This window comes from Gigantopelta aegis, chromosome 6, assembly GCF_016097555.1.
Source record: "Gigantopelta aegis isolate Gae_Host chromosome 6, Gae_host_genome, whole genome shotgun sequence".
Classification (NCBI taxonomy): Eukaryota; Metazoa; Mollusca; class Gastropoda; order Neomphalida; family Peltospiridae; genus Gigantopelta; species Gigantopelta aegis.
In genome coordinates, this window is record NC_054704.1 from 82,620,855 (window position 1) to 82,636,927 (window position 16,073).

General features: G+C 37.5%; 1 protein-coding gene across 1 annotated transcript; it reads right to left on the reverse strand.

Annotated features, from left to right (window-relative positions):
* Positions 1–3,057: 3,057 nt before the first annotated feature.
* LOC121375970 (toll-like receptor 2) lies at positions 3,058–5,535 on the reverse strand. Its single transcript, XM_041503715.1, has one exon. It carries the CDS (start codon positions 5,452–5,454, stop codon positions 3,385–3,387), a length of 2,070 nt encoding a protein of 689 aa, XP_041359649.1. The 5' UTR covers positions 5,455–5,535; the 3' UTR covers positions 3,058–3,384.
* Between the last annotated feature and the right edge of the window lie 10,538 nt (positions 5,536–16,073).

Here is a 16,073-nt window from a genome sequence, read left to right on the forward strand (position 1 = left end):
GTAAGATCCATATTCGTTTATTTTGGTAAGATAACATTCGCCAATCAATGAAAAACATATTAACTATACAATTTATTTTTACCGTGAGGTTTCCTTTTTCTACAAATTTAACTATTATTTTCATTGTTATATACAATTAAGGATCAAACACGATATGTGACGTCATGAGTTTATTGAACTGACAAGCCAATAAAAATGGGTAAAAGGCTTATTCAGTCAAACATATATATCTATATGTCAAGTGAAGTTTTCATATTTTAATTCAATAAATTTCATATATATATATCTATATGAATAGAACATCCTTCTGTGTTGCTGGCACCTTTCCTCTAAAGTAGCAAGGGGGCTTGAGGTAATATATTTTATATAAAGAAAAAGTCAGAAGCCTCCTTTAAAAATCATATATCCCTCTTTAATTATAATTTTTGCCTGTTCAGGCTTCATCAGGGAAATGTGTCGACAAAAATAAAAATACGCACATAAAACCACTAGCAAAAACAGAGTTGAAGCTGTAACTAAAATAATAAATAATATACGTGTACTTAAGTCTATATAATCTTTGTTAGTTTTACAAGACCTTTAATCTCTTACCAGCAGTTTACTCTGCAGTTTTTACTTGAGTTGTACTCACTCCTACATTCTCAGCTTCATAGCTTGTTTTTAGAGTGGTTATTTACCTCGCATTAGGTTTATTTCATTTATTCACTTCATGTTTTCATGCAGGATGGTTTGACTTCGTTTATTATTATTTTGTTATTTTGTTCATTATTTTGTTCTTTGTTTTATTTACCCTTAATTATTATTTTATTTCCCCTACCCACACTTCGTTTTACCTATTCATAGTGTTGCAATACTTTTAATCTTTAATTTTATCTTACGTTACTTTATTTGTAGGTCCTTTTCTTATATAGACTTAAGTATATTATTGTATTGTATAACCAATTTTTCTCATATCAAGACTGTCCCTGCAGGTGTCCCCCAAGGTTCTGTCCTTGGTCCTATTCTCTTTTTGATATACTAGTATATAAATGATATTGTAAGTGATATCACTTCAAATATACGACTGTTTGCTGATGACACTTCGCTATATACATGTATAACTGTTGTAACTCCTAATGCAGTTTATCAAATTTTAAACACAGACTTAGAGTGTCTTAATAGATGGGCAAAGAAATGTTTAGTAAAATTTAGTCCTAATAAAACTGAAATAATGACTTTCAGTCGTAAAAATGTAAACACTGATAATCCTAGGTTATTCTTAGACAATGTTCAGGTTCAGGTTCATAAACATTTGGGTTTAGCGTTTCAAAAATCTGGAGAATGGGACTGTCATATAAAAGATATTGTGAATAAGGCCAGTAAAATGATAAATTGTCTTCGTTCATTCAAATTCAGATTATCTAGAAAGGCATTAGAAAAAATATACACCGGCCTCGTTGGCGTCGTGGTTAGGCCATCGGTCTACAGGCTGGTAAGTACTGGGTTCGGATCCTAGTCGAGGCATGGGATTTTTAATCCAGATACCGACTCCAAACCCTGAGTGAGTGCTCCGCAAGGCTCAGTGGGTAGGTGTAAACCACTTGCACCGACCAGTGATCCATAACTGGTTCAACAAAGGCCATGGTTTGTGCTATCCTGCCTGTGGGAAGCGCAAATAAAAGATCCCTTGCTGCCTGTCGTAAAAAGAGTAGCCTATGTGGCGACAGCGGGTTTCGTCTAAAAACAGTGTCAGAATGACCATATGTTTGATGTCCAATAGCCGATGATAAGATAAAAAATCAATGTGCTCTAGTGGCGTCGTTAAATAAAACAAACTACTTTTAGAAAAAATATACAGATCGTTTATTCTTCCCATATTTGACTATGCAGATATAATTTGGGACAACTGTACTATATATCAGGCAAACACCCTTGAAAATCTCCAATTAGATGCTCTTCGTACAATTTGTGGTGCTGTTAGAGGAACATCTCACCAATTGTTATATAGAGAAACCGGTTTCATACCTTTACTAGAAAGGAGGAAGCGACACAAACTCTGTATGATGTATAAACTTTCAAATAACATGTTACCAACTTTTTTAACCTTACAACTACCTCGCTCTGCTGCAGAACGTAATGAATACTATGTGCGTAATGCGGAGAACCTACAAACATATTTTTGTCAAACAAAATTGTTTTGAACTCCTTTCCTTCTGCAGTAAAATTTGGAATAATCTGTTGCCTGATATTAGAAATTCTTCTACATTAAAATTGTTTAAAATACAAATGAACAAACGCGACCCTGCTGTTCCATCTTATTTTTATGAAGGTGATAGATGGCAACAGATTCTACATAGCCGACTCCGTTTGGGTACCAGTGATTTGAATGGTCACAAATTTGTACGACATGTGACAGATACCCCTTCTTGTATTTGTGGCCATCCAGTTGAAGATGCTGAATTTTTTTTATGTTTTTTCCCAATATATGTTGCAGCTCGCAATACCTATTTACTGAACTATTATAATCTCAAGTGTCATACTTTGCTATTTGGAGATTCAAATTTAAGTATCCAAGATAATATCTCTATATTTAAATCTGTTCAGAATTTTCTTATTAATAGTAAGCATTTCGAGATCAATTAACCATTTAACCATTCTAACTGTTTGCTATTTATTCTTTGTTTCTTCTACACACTCCTCTGTTCTATTCCCCCAACTATCCGCGTTATCTTTATTGTAATATTGTTCTAGCCATCTTGATGTATAACATGTATATTTGTTAAATGTAGGGAGAGGCCTTAATATAGGCATTTGCCTGTTGGCCAATCCCAAATTTGATTTGCTAATAAAATATTGTTTAAACCAACTCTGTTTTTGCTAGTGGTTTTATTTTTGTCGACAGATTTCCCTGATGAAGCCTGAACAGGCGAAAATATGAATTAAAGAGGGATATATGACTTTTAAAGGAGGCTTCTGACTTTTTCGTTATACAATATATATATATATATATATATATATATATATATATATATATATATATATATATATATATATATATAATACGAAAAGTCTATACAGTTTGTTTGTTTATTTATTTATTTGTTTACTTTTTATATACAGTTTACAGATGAGCAAAAACATCCATCCACATACAATTGTGTGTCTCAAGGCACTTTGTGTATTCACATTATTAACAAAATAGTAACATGCATGCATATTGTCACTTATTAGATTGTTTGTTAACTAACACACACGCACTTCAAACATCACACATTTCTATATTAGTCGTAATCAATTTAGCTATATAAGCTAAACTTCCATTAGTTGCCATCGGTATCATTTTAGAATGAATTTTACTTCAACGCCAGTGCTCACTAGTTCGAACTGCCCTCAGTTTTTCTTTGATCACCCTTCTCGAAGAGCCACACTTAGATTGTCCCAGAATCTCTCTTCAGAATCTACGTCATCGGGCCACGTGATATACGTTGTCGTCTGCAGCATGGTGAACATGGTGGGTGTCAAGTGACGGTTGTTAAGTTGTTCCAGCACCACCACGACCAGCAAGTCTCCACCCTTCTCCAACACGTGTCCCTGGACGACGTTTAATTCAAACTGACACCAGTCCCGCTGTGAAAAGCTGTTCGACAGGACAACCATAATCCGTTTACTGCTGTCGATACTCGCCATGATGTTGTCAACGATCAGTTTTCCAGGCACAAAGTTTCGTTCGTGAACACATACCCTGAAACCGAGGTCCCCCTCGAGTTTAGGAACAAGTCTGTCAAGTACCCATTCAGAATCCTCTGATGAATACACAACAAATATGTCGTACAGAAACTGATTCTCATTTACTTCTGGTTCCCGTTTCCGTCTTCGATTATTATACATATACAGAAAGTAGCGAATATGCCATCTATATCTGTATGAGATAATGGCAATGATAAAAAGAGTCAGAAGAATGCTTGAGCCTGCAATGACGATAGTTTGTGATGTGACGTTTAGTAAACAGGAGTTTTGGGACAAGTGGACATCTCTGAGATAAATATTTTGTTTAGAAGCAGGACTGGAACATCGACAAGGTTTTTGAGATTTATTAAATATTTCAAGGTGAGCCTGAAATACTTTCATAAACCAAACGTTTTCACAGGAGCAGTCAAACGGGTTACCAGAAAAATCAACTAACTGCAATGAATGTAATATATTTTCAGGTAAAGAACCTTCTTCAACTATAGAAATACTATTTTGACTGATATATAAATATTCAAGACTCGTAAGCGTAGACAGTGATTCGGTGGACCATCCAGATATGAGATTATTATTTAATATTAAATGATTCAGTTTTGTCAGGGTTGAAACAAACATAGGTATTGTTGTTAGTGATGCATCAGAAATATCCAATACTTTTAAATTGTTTCTCAGCGGCTCAAATAGTCTCTGTAAGCTATTTGGTGGAACTTGGTTTAAATTGTTTTGTGAAATGTCAAGAGAAACCAGATTGCTTCCTTTGAACATATCCTTGTTATAATTTTTGAAGTTTTCAACAGAATGTGTGAACACTAATGATCTGAGATTACTGTTATTAAAAGCACCCGTCTCGATTAATATCAGATTTGGATTCTCAATCAAAGACAAGTATTTTAATTCAGACAAAGAGGCAAATGTATTTGGAGGTAATCTATTGATATAATTTCCACCTAGATACAGTTCTTTAAGTTTTGGCACACACTTAAATGTTGAAGAATCCAAATGATAGATTCCATTGAACTGTACATCTAGCATATCAAGTGATGTAGAAAGAGTCCCACTTGAACAAACATATTTAACGCTATTGTAAGACACATCTAGATTAGCTAGTTTGCATTCTGGTGTCAACAGCAATCTGAAGATCAAGTTTTCCGCCAATCCCAAGGTTTTTAAATACTTCAGGTGAAAATAATCACTGCAGTTGAACACTGTAAAGAAGTTCTGATGCAGATGAAGAGTCTGTATTCTCGAGAATTTTAAATTTGTAAAGAAATTTCGTGAAATGGAATGTATACTCATAGCTATCATATCCAGACGCTGAATGGGCGTTTTCCCCAAACCAATGAAGGACCGTTGAATAACTTCCAGTGGTATACTGTTGTGACTTATGTCCAGATATTCCAGATGTTTTAAAACTTGGAACGCTGTTTTGGTAATCATTTTAATATGATCTCCTACGAGGTGCAATGACTTCAGTTTCAGATGTGTGACATTCGCGAATGTTTTCGTTGAAACGCTCTGTAGATAGTTAAAACTAAAGCTCAGTTCTGTGATTTTGCTAGGTAAAGACGGTATGTAGGTCAACAGCTTTCCATGACCTGAACATTCAGCTCGTTTCCCAAAGATACGACACACCTTTTTCTTTGCCACATGGGAGTCCACACAGTTAGTCCGGCAAAGTATGTAAGTGAAAATAGCACACACAAACAAACCATTCAGTAACTGAACCATGATAATGTCCGTTTATATAAATTTAGTCTGCGTTGGTTGTATAGCTTTTACTTGCATAGAAATTCACAAGATGATTTTATGTTGAAGATGACTAAGTTTTGTTGCATCTAATGAGCGGAAAACCCCAATCGTAGTCAACAGGATATAAACTGTAGGTTCTAATGTACCAAATGAATTCCTATTGCCAATAATGTTAACGTTTACTGACAAAACTGATATAAGCAGCGTATCAACTATTTAAGAGGTTTGATGAATGTTTTTATTTACAACCCTCATTTTTGCTAAAAATCGCAGTTCCATTTTATGGGGATACCCTGTACTAGTTTCAACCTCTTATGTATACTGCATAACAACTGCATAACAAATAAAAGGGTATTTATTTGTTGACAGGGGATAATATATTATTTGCACAAACAATTTGCAGCTGTTTTTTTACTCCGTAAATATGCGAACTTTGACACGGAACTTTCTTCTGTAAGACCGAGGCTACATAGATGGGGGTGGAGGGGGGGGGGGTGCGTGTGCGTTTTGCAGTTAATACAAAACCCTAAAAAAACCCAACAAACCCAGAAAAAAAGAGAAAAAGACCGCCGTATATATAGTAGGGCGATCACGTTACATGTGCAGTCCTACAAGGTATCGTTTCGTTTAGGCTATCTAATCTAAATGTTTACAAAATCGACTAAATGGTCTTTAGAATTTTCTCTGTTTTCATAATAAGTAAACACTATAAAAGTTATTTTAAAGTGCAACTCTTCAAGTTAAAAACAAAGCCAATAAAAATGTTGTCGGCCGTAATAAACGTGTATGCTACCGCTGTCAACGGTTATCGTCAGCTGCCATCATATGTAACATACGATCTGTCGCCATGTTTCTATACTTAGTAAAACAATTTAAAATTCTAATTATTTATTTCATATATGAATCATATAAAATGGCATACATTGGACAACATATTAAGTACATATAATGGTTACATCAGATATATAGTAATAGTAATGATCATAATAATTATGGTACCGTATATAATGCATGTAGGCCTATAGTAATATATGCTCTGTCAAAGAATAAACGCATAGGCGAAATATTCATGGAATTATATCTTTAATACAAAGTGGCATAATTTCGTTATTTATGATCGTATCACAGTAAAATGTGACATGAGTATGTGACAATGTTATTGCTATGGACTGACGGCAGTGGAGGCGGTTTCGTCACCAAACAGCGTCGCACGAGGGCGCTGAAATCAGTACCTTTTGTGGCCACCAGCAGCAGCAGCAATCACTGCACGACATCTCCTTGGCATAGACTGAATGAGTCTCTGAATTCGGGCACGTGGAATCCTAGCCCATTCTTCCTGCAGTGCATGTGGCAGTTGCGGAAGCGTCTGAGGCTCCGGGTCACGCTGGCGTACACGTCTGTCCAGTTCGTCCCATAGATGTTCAATGGGGTTGAGATCTAGCGATCTTGATGGCCATGGCAGCACATTAATGTTTTCATTCTGTAGGAAATCCATTGCGGTCTGGCATTGTCCTGCTGAAAGAATTCTCTCTGTCGATCCAAAATGGGAAGCATGTGGCGGCGAAGAATTTAATCCCGGTAGCGTACAGCTGTCGGGTTTACCTTGTACGTACACAAGTTCACTTTTGCCGGTGTATGAGATGGCTCCCCACATCATGAGACTCCCTCCACCGAATATGTCAACTTGGGCGACGCAGTTATTGGCAAAACGTTCATTGCGGCGTCTGTAAACATGTTGTCGTCCATCATGTCGCTGTAGAAGGAAACGTGACTCGTCGCTGAACCATATTCGCCGCCAGTTTCCCAAGTTCCACCCCTGTACATTCGTGCACCAGCGAACACGTAAATGTCGATGTTGACGTCGCAGGACGGGACCATCATACGGTCTCCTAGTCCGTAAACCAGCTTCTCGAAGTCGCTTCTAAATGCTTTGTGCACACACCCTTCTCAAACCAGGTATGCGTCCAGCAGTGTTCGTTGATGTGGCAATTCGGTGACGCAAGTGCAGAACCCGGATGTAGCGATCTTGTGCTGCAGTTGTTATGCGAGGTCTTCCACTTCTGGGCCGGTCTTCAACTGATTGAAACTGCTGGTACATGTCCCAGAGACGTGAAATGGTGCTCTGACGGACGTTCATGTGGCGTGCGACTGCTGACTGCGATTCACCTTACTGGAGGCGGCCTATTGCAATGTTTCAATTCGGCAGGCTTAGTCTTGGCATCTTGTAACTCGTCTACGTCGAAATGTAAATGAGGCATCATGGCGAGCATTGCAGCTTTAAATACCCACCACTACCCCAATGTTTTCCCCGAGTTTCACTTGCATTCGCCAAAATCTGACCATTTCACGCCGATTTCCTGCAATTGTCGCACAACGTGCGTTAAATTTGTTTTAGGGTGCATTTGGGCATGCTGTCCCATTCCAGGAACATTAACAAACATGGTCATTCAGCAACATTGTACAAAAACACGATATTTTGTACTTTTCCTCTTTCCCTATCACCTATGCGTTTCTTTTTTGACAGAGTATACATGTCATGTGCACTGTGTACGTCTACATATGTAACAAACAGCTGAAATAGCAGCCCGTTTATCGGTTTTAAAATGGAAGATGGAAGGAAATGTTTTATTTAACGACGCACTCAACACATTTTATTTACGGTTATATGGCGTCGAACATATGGTTAAGGACCACACTGTTACTGAGAGAGGAAACCCGCTGTCGCCTCCTCATGCACCATCCCACAGACAGGATAGTACATACCACGGCCTTTGTTACACCGGCTGCGGAGAATTTGCTTGAACGAGAAATAGCCCAATGGACCTACCGACGGGAATCGATCTTAGATCGATCGCACATCAGGCGAGCGCTGCATATATAGCGAGTATAGCAAAATTCTAGCATGATGTTCAAATGGTATGAAATTTAATGTTCATTGTCTCTATTGTAAATAATAGATATAACCCCGAGATTGCGTCGTTGAGATGCATTCACCAAAAATGGAAGTCTCAAACCTGACGAGGTTTTAAAAAAAACAAAACAAAAAAAAACAAAAACAAAAAAAACTTTGATTTTCATTCTTATACGTAAAATAATTAAGGTTCAAGCACGCTGGTCTGGACACACACACCTTAGCTTCTATGGGATCCGTCTAGTACGGGATAATGGATGGACGAATGAGATGTCATTTTCACCTAATTCACTGGAGTGGTTAATTTAGTGTTTAGAGATCATCCAGACCTCTAAATCCAAGATGGCCACTGTCCGTCATTTTAGGAAATGTTAAACTGTAATATATCTGGCACCAGACAAACGTGAAAGACGAATGAGGTGTCATTTTGCACCAAGTTTGGTATTGCAAATCCACTGGAATGGCTATTGTAGAGTTTCGGGATCATCCTGACCTCTATAAGATGGCCGCTGGAAAATGCCAAACTGTCTTATCTCTGACATGAGATGAGCTAGATGGACATACGAGGTGTTGTTTCCCCACTAGCTTTAGCATGACACACTATTTTTAAGTTAATAATAGTATTACATGTTTGTTTAATGTGTTAAGAATCCATGTCTAACATGCGACCATACTGATTCTAAACAACATACTAATATTAGCAATAATATATGTTTGCTTGATGTGAATCCATATTTGAAAATGTGACACTACTCGTTCATTATTAATTGTACATACACGTATATCAAGCTTCACCATCACTGCATGATTCAGTTTGAGCCACAGCTGTCACAATCGCTAGTGAGACGTCGGTACAGTGTCCTTACATCTCCACGTTAACCTACTGAAACTCACTCCGTGTAGGATCCGGTACCAGGTTGCAAACCCAGTACCTACCAACATTAAAAGTGCTATGTCAAAGTTGCAATATTGCGGTTCCCGCCAAAAATATTTATTAATTTTTGTTTTGAAACATAAAATGTATACAATCTAATTAAAATTAGCTCAACTATTACATGTGGATCTAACAGCAGCCCGTTGGAGCTCATATCCAGTTGACCTTTCATCGACCAATCAAATCCTTACTTGCAAAATCATGTCGGTGATTTGAAAAGAATTTGAAAACATTCGGGATTATGCGGAGTGTATACGAAATGATTCGGGTGAATTACGAAGTATGCCGGAAACTAATTTCAATATAAAATTTTATATAAAATTCGTTTCAAGACGAAAAAACCCCCCAAAAAACGTGATGGTATAGCCATAAAATCTGTATATGATCCAGAGTTTATTACTGCCCTTTTCACCTGTTTTTTTCAATGTTGAAATAGACCAACAAGTTCGCCTATTGCATAAATAGGGGAAGCGGAAGTTGGTTCGATATTCAACGTTCAACGTTCAATATTGAATATTGCTCTGACAGAACAACATTCAACATTCAGTATATTTTTTTGTAAGATGCAATTAACATTCTTTAAAAACTTCAATTCAGATATAAGTGTTTGTCTTAGAAAACAATCAATTTAGGATAATTTAGGAATAAACGATAATATGGGATTGCTCGGAAATAAAGCAAAGTGGTAATCCACGCAAAAATTTACTAAAGGTCGCAATTCGAAGATCAGCTCAATATTTAGATTAGACCCATATTCTGAAACTAAACATAGAATGTTTATCATGTGATAAACGATTGTTCAGTAGTGCACATCCAATACATATATAACAAACACGGGGTGGCTTAGGGGCAACTTGCCAAGTAACGGCCCATCACTATATATAGTACACAGTGTAAAATCAACCTAACAACAATTTTGAAACTAAACATACAATGGTTAACATATGATAAACAAGTATTCACCAGTGCACATTCAACCCATATATAACAAACGTGGGGTGGCTCAGGGGCAACTTTCGAGGTAACGCCCCACCCATATATATGGTATACAGTATAACTACACCATACTCGTTTGCAGCCACGCAGCTCTGAAACTGAACATAGAAAGTTTATGAAATTCTACAGATCCATCTTATAGTGCATGCTCTTTGGTAATATGTAGAGTCTAGGGTGGCTCAAGACTCAATCTGGACGTGACGCTCCGTTAAAGGTCCAAATTCAGAGATGAGCACAATATTCAGATTAGACCCACAATTCTGAAACTAAACATCGAATGTTTATCATTTGATAAACAAGTATTCAGTAGCGCACACCCAACCAACACATATCAAACATGGGGTGGCTCAGGGGCAACTTCCCAAGTAACGCCCCATCAATATAAATGACACACAGTGCAAAATAAAGCTAACCACAATTCTGTAACTAAACATAGAATGTTTATCATATGATAAGGAGGTGTTCAGCAGTGCACATTCAACCCATATATAACAAACACGGGGTGGCGCAGGGGCAACTTTCACGGTAACGCCCCATTCACATATATCGTACACAGTATAACTACACCACGCTCGTTTATAGTCACACAATTCTGAAACTAAACATAGAAAGTGTATGAAATTCTACTGTTCCGTCCTATAGTGCATGTTCTATGGAAATGTGAACAGTCTGAGGTGGCTCAAAATTCTATCTGAACGTGACTCCCCGTTTAATGTCGAAATTCGGAGATGAGCACAATATTCAGATTAGACCCACAATTCTGAAATTAAACATAGAATGTCTATCATATGATAAACAAGTATTCGGCAGTGCACATCCAACCAACACATATCAAACACGGGGTGACTCGATAGCAACTTCCACGGTAACACCCCATCCATTTATATCGTACACAGTATAACTACAGGACGCTCGTTTACAGTCACACAATTCTGAAACTAAACATAAAAAGTGTATGAAATGCTACAGATCGGTCCTCTAGTGCATGTTCTGTGGAAATGTGAAGAGTCTGGGGTGGCTCAAGATTCTATTTGAACGTGACATCCCGTTAAATGTCGAAATTCGTAGATCAGCTTAATATTCAGATTAGACCCACAATTCTGAAACTAAACATAGAATGTTTATCATATGATAAAGAGGTGTTGAGCAGTGCAAATTCAACCCATATATAACAAACACGGGGTGGCTCAGGGGCAAAAGAAATCAAGGTAACGCCCTATCCATATATATGATACACAGTATAACTACACCACTCTCGTTTAGGGGAAACTGGGGACCGATGAGCAATGGGTACCTTTGAGCCACCCCATATAACTATTGACTGTAAAACAGTGGTGACATCTACCCACTGTCAATGCAACTACTATATATGTGACCTTCACCCATATTGTTTAGAGAGCTTTGGAGCAGACGATCAACAAACCAGTCACAAAAATACGTTTTTGACTACCTTGAGTACTTTTTTTGTGTTTTGGTTACCGTTTAATATTGAGATGATAATACATATTTCACAGATCCTGTAAAGGTTTGTGTTTTTCGTTAATAATCTCTCTTGACGTATAAATACAGTTTTAGTCGATCAACCATGCGGTTCTCTGGTATACTTGGCTAACATAATGAAAGTGGTGTTGGGGACCAATGAGCCATTTTCTGTGGGGTCCGATGAGCCACTTTGGGGTCCGATGGGCAGGTGGCTCATTGGACCCCACCGCATTTCAAAGGACACAGAACCAGAATTCATTTGATGTTCAACCATTCACCTATGGGGAATCTGACAGCTAATTCATCCCCTGGTCATCAGCCACAGCCATCCACCAACACTCAACCACAACGTTCCACCAACACACAGCCACAGCCTCCCACCAGCACAGAGGCACTGCCTCCCACCAGCATACAGCATTCCACCAACACACAACCACAGCATTCCACCAGCACACAGGCACAGCCTTCCACCAGCATACAGCCTTCCACCATTACACAGCCACATCCTTCCACCAGCACACAATCACAGCCTTCCACGTGTCAAATAAAGATGATAACCGTTTCCCCAAAGCACATACGTCCATACCCCAAGGCACCAGAGAGAAAACAGACTTCAAGGAAAAGGGCAAAAAGCACTATTCTGACTGACACCTGTGAGAAACCGCATCGCAACTGTGAAGAGGCAAAAAAGACACAGCGGTAGGCGATTGGTAGACGCATATCAAGATAATGTTAAATCCACTGCTGCACCTTTTGAAGAGAGCAGCTCTGAGGAGGAATCAGAAGGTGTACATATTGCCTTTTAGGAGATAGACCCAGAGCCGGGTGATTATGTCCTCATTAAATACGCCCGGAAGCGGAGCACTGTTCACTATATCGGTGTAATCACACAACCAAAAGAGGACGATGGAGACTATCAAAATCTACCAGGCATACTAAGTCATGTGCATTTATTGAGCATATCCTGGAAGAAATAAGCTCAGATGAAGCAGATTTGATTTTGGGAGTTCTTCCTAAAGATGTTGCGCAAACCACCAAAAGGCAGAAGGGAATCATACAATTCAGTGTCAACTTTGATGGGTTCAATCTTGACTAAGATTCAGCATTAGGTTAAGACTCCGAAACTACACCGAGTCAATAACACAGTAAACCCTAAACAGGTACCGAGGTCAGTGTTGAAAATGTAATTCACCCCTTAGTTTATTACAGTATGTGTATCTCAGATGACATTTATTGCAGGAATAATAATTGAAAAATTTACATGTGTTGTTTCTCGCTAGTTTCACTGTTTGAGATCATGGCCCACAGGACCCCAATGGGTGGCTCACTGGTCCCTTACCCTGGTGCGCGATGAGCTATCATGGATCCTGTTACATAAGTGTCTCCCATATAGATGTTTTCGATAAACAGAAGGAGGAGAACACAGGAGAGTGAAAATAGGAGAGGGAAAGAGTGAATAGAAGATTAAGAGAAAATAAAAGTGTCAGAGATTAGGATAAAGGGAAAGGAAAACTAAAAGGAAGAAAGATGGACAAATACAAAACGAAGATAATATAGAAGACAAACAGACCCCCCCCCCCCCCCCCCCCCCCCCCCCCCCCCCCCCCCCGAAAAGTAAATGGTAATAAGATAATAGAAAAACAAACAAAATAAACAGAGACAAAAGAAAATAAGATAGATACACTGGAAAGAAGAAAGAAAATACAAGACAGGCAGAGAAAAGAAAAACGAAGAAAATTTAAGATAAAGAAACACAAAAGAATAAACAGAAAGATAGAAGTATAAAGCGAAAACAGATTTTAAAAACCCAAAAGGAAAGCAGATACAAGAAGAAGAAGAATGGAAAAGAACAAAAAGAGAACAATTTGAGGGGACATTCAGGGGCCTGTTTTACATTGCGAGGGGGGAGTTTCACTCCTGTGAGAATAAGTCCCACACTATTAATGGACGATATGATGAAACTGACGAAATGTACTATATATATGTGAATGGGGCGTTACCGTAAAAGTTGCCCCTGAGCCACCCTGTGTTTGTTATATGTGGGTTGAATGTGAACTGCTCAACACCTCTTTATCATATAAACATTCTATGTTTAGTTTCAGAATTGTGGTTAGCTTTATTTTGCACTGTGTATCATATATATTGATGCGGCGTTACTTGGGAAGTTACCCTTGAGCCACCACGTGCTTGTTATTTGTGGGTTCGATGTGCACTATTAAAAACCTGTTTATGATAATATCATATGACAAACATTCTATTTTTAGTTTCAGAATTATGGGTCTAATCTGAATATTGTGTTCATCTCCGAATTTCGACTTTTAACGGGGCGTCACTTTCGGATAGAATCATGAGCCACCCTAGACTCTTCGCATTTCCATAGAACATGCAATAGAGGACGGATCTGTAGAATGTCATACACTTTCTGTCGTTAGTTTAAGAATTGTGTGACTGTAAACGAGCGTTGTGTAGTTATATATGGGTTGAATGCACTGCTCAACAGCTCGTTATCATATGATAGACATTCTGGGCCGAATTTACGAAAGGTGTTTATCCCTTAACCGCGTGTGACTATCTGAAACAGAAGTGTGTATTTTAGTAACCAAATTACGAAGCACGTTTATGTTACGCGCGTACAATGAAAATCACCAAGTTATACACCTGCGTTTAAAATGCATTGAAATACTTAAACGCACGAAAGGGGTTGTTTAAGTCAAAGTAATCGACACTTTTCATCAACAGAACGAACTGAACCGTGCTGATGGATGCATTACGAGTGCTCGAAATTGCTCAGGAAGATGTCAAAGAGCATAGAAATTATGTCTAAAGACGAGCACGTAAACGTACAAGACAGGGGCAAGAGAAGCCGGTGTGTGTGTGTGTGTGTGTGTGTGTGTGTGTGTGTGTGTGTGTGTGTGTGTGTGTGTGTAAAAGAGTAATTGCAAGTTTAATATTGCACAAAATGACATTTCAGTAAATGTCATTACCATTATTGACACATCCAAAATGTGACAGTACTGATGCGTGATGGCAATGATATTTATTGAATTTTACATAATAATAAAGATGTTTTGAAAGTCTGTAAATGTATTATTACCGACACACTATTTTAGCAAAATATCTCAAAATTAGTTTGCAAATGCATTTATTTATTTAAAAATAGCGTTTGGTAATGACAGACAATAAACATACTCATGACAATTAGGTTGTCCAATTGGCAAAACATTTTATTTTAGAAAAAAAAACCCTCATACTTAAACATGATCTTTCAGTGTTGCCAACATTTATCGTGCTAAATAGTGATTTTTTTATTGAGAGTTATCCATCTTTCTTAAATGATTACAATATTTAGAGAGGTTGTAACGGTAATGACAATTATATTTGGGAAATGTTTATTTGTTTTTTGTCAAATATAAAGATACAAAATAATTATTTCCAATAACAAATACATTGCTTATTAAATTTGCATTACTTCAAATGTATGTAATTAACATAAAATCGTTTATTAAAGTTTTAAGAGGCATTGAAATTTTTTAAACTTGAATTCGGACACATAGAAACAGTTTAACTAAGTTTTTTGATGTTTAAAGAGTCTTATTAAGATAGTTAATATAAACAATGATACAACAACAACAATTGTTTTTTTAATTATTAATTATTTTTTTTATCATTTTATACCAATCAAAATTTTCGGATGGCATTTGTGCCTCCAAATAAAGAATGACCCGTACAAGTTACACGCGGATAGCAAACTACACGTCGTCTTAGTTTCATAATATACGATAAACGCAGGCGTTTAGCTACACGCGTACAAGTGTGATTTTAGCCGCGTTTAAGACTTACACGCATCTAAGATAAACGAGCGATGATCACCTTTCGTAAATTCGGACCTCTGTGTTTAGTTTCAGAATTGTGGGTCTAATCTGAATATTGAGCTGATCTTCGAATTGCGACCTTTAGTAAATTTTTGCGTGGATTACGACTTTGCTTTATTTTCGAGCCATCCCATATTATCGCTTATTCCTAAATCATCCTAAATTGGTTGTTTTCATAGACAAACACTTGTATCTGAATTGAAGTTTTTAAAGAATGTTAATTGCATCTTTCAAAAAAATATACTGAATGTTGAATGTTGTTCTGTTGAACGTTGAATATCGAACCAACTTCCGCTTCCCCATAGTCTCGACCGATATTTTTAGAATTTGTATGCCCCCGAATAACGTTATAAAAGGCGAAGTGTAATTGGTCGATATTTAAATTGTTATTAATAGATGAAAT